The sequence below is a fragment of the Hydra vulgaris genome, chromosome 13, assembly GCF_038396675.1.
Source record: "Hydra vulgaris chromosome 13, alternate assembly HydraT2T_AEP".
In the NCBI taxonomy this organism is placed as follows: domain Eukaryota; kingdom Metazoa; phylum Cnidaria; class Hydrozoa; order Anthoathecata; family Hydridae; genus Hydra; species Hydra vulgaris.
The window spans coordinates 50,648,686-50,656,993 of record NC_088932.1 but is presented as its reverse complement, the minus strand read 5'-3'; the positions used below and the strand labels follow the sequence as shown (position 1 = coordinate 50,656,993).

Genomic DNA, 8,308 nt, shown 5'->3' with positions numbered 1-8,308 from the left:
TTTACAAGACAGAAGATTCTTCAATAAAGTTAAAATTTAATTTTCAATGAAAATAACATACAGCTAATGAACTTTCTGAAATTTGGAGTACCTACAACAGCAATAGGCAGGTATAACAGCAGATACTCTACCTAAAAATGTAAAAAAATTATTATTAGAAACAAAGATACATCATATGTTTAAAATATTTTTTTAATTAGTTTACAAAAATTTTATAAAGAATTAAATTTTAAAAAGGTAAATATATATCTTATATATGCAGGTTGTTAGTATAATAAGTATAAAATAAGAAACTTACTCTTTGAGATTGTTTATGTGAACTATTGACAACGCTTAAGATAAAAAATTAAAATAACATAAAAAAATTATTTTATTCTAAAACTTATTTCTTGGCTTTTAGTGAATGATTAGAAGTAGCAAGTTTCAGTTACGAAACAATCTAATAATCATTTTTAACAATAGACACCAGCGAGAAGGTAAGCCAAGTTGTCTATCTACACAAAACATCACAACAATAACATCACAATCACAAAACACACTGTCCAACAGAACACAAACATACACAAAATAATGACTGACATGTACATAAACACAATGAAACATATAGCGACTTACGGGTGCGTCAACACGGCTCCAGAGGTCCAACAGAACACAAACATACACATAATGACTGACATGTACATAAACACAAAGAAACATATAGCGACTTACGGGTGTGTCAAGACCGCTCCAGAGGTCCAACAGAACACAAACAAACACGTAATGACTAATGGGTATATAAACACAATGAAACATACAGCGACTTGTATTGCATAAAAACAAACATACAAATAATTACTTACCGGTAGATCAACACCACTGCAGAGGTTCAACAGCAAACAAGTATAAATATAGTGACTTGCAGGTGCACCATACATATAACTTAAAAATACGTAAACACAAGGATATACATATTGACAGGTATGTCAGCACAAAAATAGAAAGCATGACTTACCAGTATGTAACCATGGCAGCAGATGTCCAATAAAAAAACAAACATACAAATAAAGATTTATGGGTCACCAACACCGCTCCAGATGACCAAAAAGAATACAAACATAAATACATTAAATTGAATAATAATAACAAACATAAACATTATAAATTAAATTTGCACTGTGTCAAAGACAACATTAACTACATTTTTGCTTTTTTTGAACAACGCCCTCCAGATAACCATCAGCCTTTCCCTCTACCACAACACATTTCATCCTCCACTCTTTGACTAACTCAATATCATATTTATCTTCATATCCATCGTATAGTATCTGAAACTCGCAGTCTTCATCAAATTCATTGTCATCTAGAACACTTACAACGAGCCCCGAATACCATAAATCCTTGCCATCATCATCTACCATTTTATGTTTAATTCTTTTTCCTAAAAACTTTGGAACCCCTCCCTTTGATGTGCCTGTTTTTATTTTTTTTCCAGTTTCCATTAATAATCTAGCGTCACCCTCTAATCTGACTTTTTTTTTTAATGTTATCAACATTTCTTGTCTTTCATCAATCTGTCTGATAACTGAACATTTTATTGTAGTTGCGCGTTGTTCTGGAGCTTCTTTTAAAAATGTAAAAATAGATAGCAGGTTGGTTTTTAATGCCTCAATATCAAACTTTTTGTAATTTTCCCCTTTTCCCTTTTCTCCTAATTGCAACCAATTTTCTGGAAATTTTTGCTGCAGTACTTTTTTTCTAAATTTTATTTGTCTTTGCAACTTCTTTACTATTTCATTTTCAGTGCCTAAAATTTTTTCTAAATCCTCTTTACACAAAATTAAACCTCCATCCTTTCCGATTTCTGTTGTCAAAAACTCTTTCTCTTTGCTTGCCTTTTGTTCCTTTATTTCTTTTTCTATACTGCGCTTGTCTATCTCATCAATTTTGTACTGCAATATATTTGCTTTTTTCTCTCTGTACTTTCTGATATACCCTTTTCTATTTCGCCTTGCTAGTAAAACTAGCCTTTCAATGTCTTCCTGTGATTTTCCATCTAACCAAACAGCTGTTTTGTTGTTGTTAAACATGATGACACCAGCTGCAGCTACTGTTGTCATGTTAGGTTTCATTTTTAACCTGCGGTCATAGGAAGCAAAATCACGTTCAGACACAACATTAGTACGCGGACAGTTTTGAGTTTCCTCAAGCACATCATCACCAGGATTGTGATATTTTCCTCCAGGCAACTGGTCTCTTAACTGACTCTGAATCATAACAGAACATGTGCAACATATAACTTCAAGACATTCTTGTGTTAAGGCATCCAAAAGTGGGTCATTACAGTTGGAAAATAAATGATCAAACACTTCATCCTTGGTGAGATACTTGACATCAAAAAATGTAGAACCACTTAACATTTTAGATGCATCAGAAGAACAACAAACAAAATAATTGAACATTTGTGACCAAACGGTATTCAAAGAAAATACATGACCCTCCTCTTCAATAATACGAAAAAGAGGTCCTGATATTAGTTTATTAAAAATTCCCAGAGCTCTAGTTGAAGCGTGAAAAATAATGTTGTCAATATCGCGCCTAATTGACTCATGAAGGAAATTTGAACCATCAAGATTAAAAACAAATTCTTTAAGGTGATGTTTATGAAAATACGCTGCTCCACCAAGTACAAATATAATGTTAAAGCGATGATGCAGAAATGAAACCATAAAATTTTTAGAAAACCTTTTACGCAAAAATGCCTTCCATTCATCAGCTTTTCCATTCCGCTGATCACCATGTCTATAGGTTGTAAGTTTTGAAAGTTCATACAAAATATCAAAAGTGCGAGAGTTTTGAGAACTTTTAAAACCACCATGAATACTACCTTCCTGCTCAACTACTTTTTCCCATTCTATGATTGCTTTTTCTGCGTATATTCCTAGATTGTGGATAACGTGTAAGCCACAAAAAACATGATGCATATCAGAAATTTTTCATTTTTCATTTAAAGGAAGCTGATCATAGTTTTTAACAACAAAAGGCAAAATTGCTTTTCTCCAATGTTTAAATTGGTTAAAAAAACTTGAATTAACTATAGAGAGATCTATCATCAAAGATTTGAATGAAAAAATAAGTTTCCTAAGATCATCCTCATAGTTTTCCTTTTCAGAAGAAAATATCTGAGACATATCAGTGAGTAAATTTTTTAGCTCTCCAAAATAAGATTGTGCCTCTCCTGAAAACATATCTTCTATCCCAAACGTGTAGCTACCAGATGATGTTGTGACTTAAAAACTACCAACCTCCCTAAAATTATACTTTGTGCCATCTGTATGAAGAACATTGTTTGTACTATTCAACATAGCCTCTCTCACTTGAGCTTTTGATAAAAGGTTCATTTCACTAAAAAATTCAGCAGCCAAAGATTTTTTTGGAAGTGCGCCACATGAAATTCCCACCATTTTTTGTAGTACAGTTCTGATAACAGATTCAACATTATTAACAGAAACATTTTTACTTAAAAGGTTGTAATATACCGAGCGAATTTCATCATTATATTTACCTCCTTCAAAAACTTCAACAACATTTTTTTCAAAAATGTCAACTCTTTCCTTAAGCTCTTCTGTAAGATTTTCAAAGTAATTTAAACTCTCCTTTAAGATCGAATCATTCATTTCATCAGATGTTTTCAAAACAGCGTTTTCAATTTTTTTCTTTAAATACCATGCCTTTTGTCAATCTGATTGTGAGCGCTTTCTAGCCATATCAATTTCTTTTTCCAATCTTAAATTTATTTGCAACAATTGGTTAATCCTACAATCCTTTCTAGCGCCTCTTTTGTTGACATTTCTGACATTATATCTTAACAAGATTGCTTGATATTTTCTTTTAAATTCGCTACATTTTCTATTTAATTGTCTATTTTTCAATTTAAGATAATCAATTCTTCGTTTATATTTCTTTATTTTATAGGTAAAATCACAATTAGCAGAATTATTAACTAGATTTTCATGTTCTATTACCCCAATAGAAGTTGGGGTAATACAACTTTGAAAAGCAGAAACATCTTCTGTAACAAATTCACAAGAGTTGCCAGAAGTATTGATAGAACAATTATCAGAAGGTAGCAAACTAAGTTCAGGAACTTCAGGACAAAAAGAAAGAACAGAGCTTAAATAAGAATTCCTTAAAGTAAAATGTTTGGCACGATTCAGTTTTGCAACATGGTCTTTTGATTTTTTAAGACACTTAGCAAGCATTACTCTAGTGATAGGGTATTTACAGTAGGTTGTGAAAAATACAGAGAGATTTTGCCATGTCAAATCATGTTTATCTTTTTCTTTGCAAATGTCTAAATAATGACTGTTTGTTAAGACAAAATTTGGATATTTGAGGGAAACAATGCCATCTTCAATATTTAAAAAATCCATAATATTGTTGTAGCTATTAAATGGGTCTTCGGACAATACTCTGGAAGCTACAATTAAAAGTAAAACTAATTAAAAGTAGGTAAAAAAAAAAAAGAGTAAAATTTAAATAAGAGTAAAATAAGATCAATCAAATTTGGTTTCAATAAAATTTTTAAAATGCAAAATGTGTGTGCTACATTGTCTTTATTTAAAAAATTAACTAGTATGAAAGTAGGACTCACTATTGTGGCTTATAGATGGAACCACTATTTTGATTTGACTATTGTTAACATGTAAACCTAAAACAAAAGAATACTCAAATATAGATTATCAGAAATCATATTACTTTCAGCAATTAAATTAAACATTCGAAAATAAATTTTACAAAAAAACTGGCCTACCCACCTATGTTATTTGGTTTTGGAAACTGGGGTATGGTGTACTGTTGTGAACTGTTGGCACAGTCTGGTAACTTGTCTAAAATAAAATTGTAGTATGTTACGAACTAATTCATACATACATTGTATCAAAAAATGGAGAAGTATTTCTTATTAAGTAAAAATTGTGTGAATACTTATTAAAAATTCTTACATATTTCCATACTTGCAAACTTGCTTTGAAAACTTTTTAATTCTTTGTTTTGAAAAAAACAGTTTAAGAAAGGCCAGTCTGTAATTACAATAGCTAGATTGTAGTCTTTGACCAAACTTTTTTTGATGAAAAATCCAGCAAGAATTCCTTTGAAATAATTAAATTTTTAATTTCTATTTTATCCAAATTTTAAAAATTTCACTTTCTATTTCATTTTCAGAATGAGAATTTAAATCATTCACTAAATGTGAGTAACTGTTATTCACATGTTATTCAAAAATTTTTAAAACAATACTTTAACAAAAATTTTGATAAATAAAAAAACCTTGTTATAAGAATTTTTATTTATTTTGACAATACTTTTGTCAGAATATTGTTTGAAAAAATTTGAAATCAGACAAATAGATTAAACAAAAGCAATATTTATATTATTTAAAGCAGTTATGTATTATGTTAATAAAATAATTTTCCTATTTGGCTTGCTAATTTAGTATAAAGAAGACATCATCAAACTTTAAAACTTATAATTTGTTAAAACTAACGAAAAATACTTTCGTTTGTTTGGATTTTTGCGAAAAATCAAAACAAAAAACGTCATTAAGTAAGCGTAAAATAAACCTTATAATATATGCATAATTTGTAAATAAAAATCCTAAGTATCATATTCTTAGGAAAACATAAATAAATACTTGGTTTAAAAAGTGAAAAGGCTATACTTGCCTTTTAGAGAGGGAACATTTTTTAAAAAGGCTTTTTTCCCCAATAAATCGACTCTAAAGTATTCAAATGCTGAGAACTAAGAATTTATGTATAAATTTAAAAAATGTTCCCCTTTCCATTCGATTCATCATCCTTTTTTTACTATATATGGAAAGTTTCAATCAAATTGGATGTGTCTGCATACTTAGGAAATCTTACCTTCTAAATCTTATTTTGAAAAAACGTTCCCGCGGCAAGTTTTTTTTTAAAAAGTGGCTTCAAGATATGAATAATATATAAGTGAAGCCATATAAAGCTTAGTACTTTCTATATATGGTTGGAAAGAGGTTGAGTAACACTAACTGATGCTAAAAACCTCAAGGCGCTTGCTTAACCATACAAAAAGATATAAGAGAGCAAAGTTTATAAAAATTACGTGTTTTTTGTCAAACGTCAAATGTTTTTTGTTAAGCCGTGGAATCGCTAGCTAATTGTTAAACATTCATGAATAATATATGAATGTTTCACAATTATACTTTCATATACATACATATATATATATATAATATAATATATTATATATATATGTATGTATATATAAGTCTTATATATACATACATATATATATAATATATTATATTATATATATATGTATGTATATGTAAGTATAATTGTGAAACATTCATATATTATTCATGAATGTTTAACAATTACCCTACATTACACAATAGCCTACTTACACAAACCAGCCTTGCATTGAACATACAGTAATCACTTAAACTATAATAATAATAGTATAATTGTATGATATAGATTCCATAACTTAATATAATATTATTATATTATATGATATAGATTCCTTATATTAATATAATATTCTTATGACATAAGAATATATATTATATATTCTTATGATGAAAATAATATCTTAATTAAAAATATCTTATCATAAAACTTATGGAACCTTTATCATACACGATATCAGCGCCTTTATTATAAAATAATATTTCCTTAAATTATTTCCGCATTATTTACTTAATTCGGACAAAAGGAAATAAGTTTCCTTAAATCAAGGAATACTTTTTATAGAGTATACTACCGCGAAGGAAATTTTACGGAAAAACAGATAAGGGAATTTTTTTCCTTATTACGCAAGGAAAGATTTTTTTGAGTGTAGGTTATTTGGTGGATCATTAGTGGCAGCTGCAAAAGTGGTTAGGCGATGACTAGCCATTATATCATTAGTTGAAAATTTATCGGCTGGCTACTTATAGCGTATTCCACTTATGATCTACTATGTAACCGAAAAGCAAAACTCCAATTATCCACTGAAAATGTAGGTCCACAGCAAATTCACTAAAAAATGCTTGCTGGGTTGTTTTGATTCTAACTTTTTACCTGTTCTTTATTAAGTGATGAAGCTGCTTGGGGTTTTTGGTCTTAATACTATTGCGGTGTGGTTATCCTGGAGTACCATCATTGTTACTAAAAAATAAAGTTTTCTCTATCTAAAAAGATCAGCAGGTGTCTTATGCAATATGAGATTATATTTTAATAGATATATGAATTAAACCTTTTTAGATATATAATGAGAAACAGAACAACTCTTTAGTATTTTTATGGTTTTTAGTAGAAAAGTAGTCGTAGTGTTGTACTGAAAATAGAAGTACTGAAAACACTCCGCCCAGTTTTATCTTCTTTTAATGAAAAAATAAGGTTATACAAAACAAAAAATAAATCGTAACCCTCAGAAAAAAATATAAGATAATAGTAGAAAAAAGTGCCCAAATGTGGGTCAAACCTAAATAAATAGAAACAAAAGTAATGTCACTCGTGATGCCTATTTTCTTCTTAAAGCTCGTTGGCACACCAAAGCAAACCGTAGTAAATGTACTAAAATTAAAATTTGCTACTGCTATGCTACTGCTATACAGTTATATACTTACTGAATGAAGCGTATATGGGTTAGGTGTATCAATTTTATTTTTTTATCTAAAAAATAAAGCGGAGTAATATCGTTAAAAATTTTTTGGAGATTACAAATCTGCATTTATAAAACATAAAGTTGTATTGTTTTTTGATAGATAAATAAATGATGTCGTGGGGGTTCGCTTAGTTTTGAATGTGAAAATGGGAAAAATTATTATTGCGAAAAATACTTTTTTTGTAAATGATTTTTCCTGCTTTTAACATGTTTTTAACATAATTGGAGCTTATTTAAAAAAAGAGTTTTATAAGGATTTTGAATCTAGATGTTAGAGTAGCACCTTTTACTTCATCAAACGCTTTGTGATCGTAAAAATATTTTCAAAGTAAACAAAACATTGGTTTACAAGTAAACAATATTTATTAACCAATTATTTTTTGTTTTTTTATTTAATTCATTCAATAAATATATTTATATACAAATTATGTATATATACAAAAAGATAATATAAAAGAAAAAATCTTTATACAATAAGAAAAAAATAAAAATAAAACAAATGTACAAGTATTTTCTAAAAACAAAGTTAAAAATAGAAAAATTGCAAGTTTCCGCAGAAAATCTAAAACTTTTCTGGGGAAACCTGCCTATCTATAGTGGTTCTTGATGACAAGACCTGACTATCAGGTCTTGTCATCAAGAA

General features: G+C 28.9%; 1 protein-coding gene across 4 annotated transcripts; it reads right to left on the bottom strand.

Annotated features, from left to right (window-relative positions):
• LOC136090293 (uncharacterized) lies at positions 1 to 6,092 on the bottom strand. Of its 4 annotated transcripts, none has more exons than XM_065816611.1 (7): positions 5,901 to 6,092; positions 4,983 to 5,129; positions 4,797 to 4,868; positions 4,634 to 4,690; positions 843 to 4,459; positions 299 to 332; positions 1 to 131 (listed from the first exon to the last, which is right to left on the bottom strand). In XM_065816611.1, the coding sequence occupies exon 5, from the start codon at positions 2,961 to 2,963 to the stop codon at positions 1,173 to 1,175; it is 1,791 nt and encodes a 596-aa protein (XP_065672683.1). In that variant the 5' UTR covers positions 2,964 to 4,459; positions 4,634 to 4,690; positions 4,797 to 4,868; positions 4,983 to 5,129; positions 5,901 to 6,092; the 3' UTR covers positions 1 to 131; positions 299 to 332; positions 843 to 1,172. The 4 variants fall into 4 exon arrangements, with proteins under 4 accessions (XP_065672683.1, XP_065672684.1, XP_065672682.1 ...); XM_065816612.1 differs by lacking the exon at positions 5,901 to 6,092 and having other exon boundaries at positions 843 to 921; positions 995 to 4,459; positions 4,983 to 5,192; XM_065816610.1 differs by lacking the exon at positions 5,901 to 6,092 and having other exon boundaries at positions 4,983 to 5,192.
• Between the last annotated feature and the right edge of the window lie 2,216 nt (positions 6,093 to 8,308).

Coding starts and splice junctions, on each gene's coding strand:
- LOC136090293 (XM_065816611.1), bottom strand. CDS start 2,963: ATGCATCATGTTTTTTGTGGCTTACACGTTATCCACAATCTAGGAATA.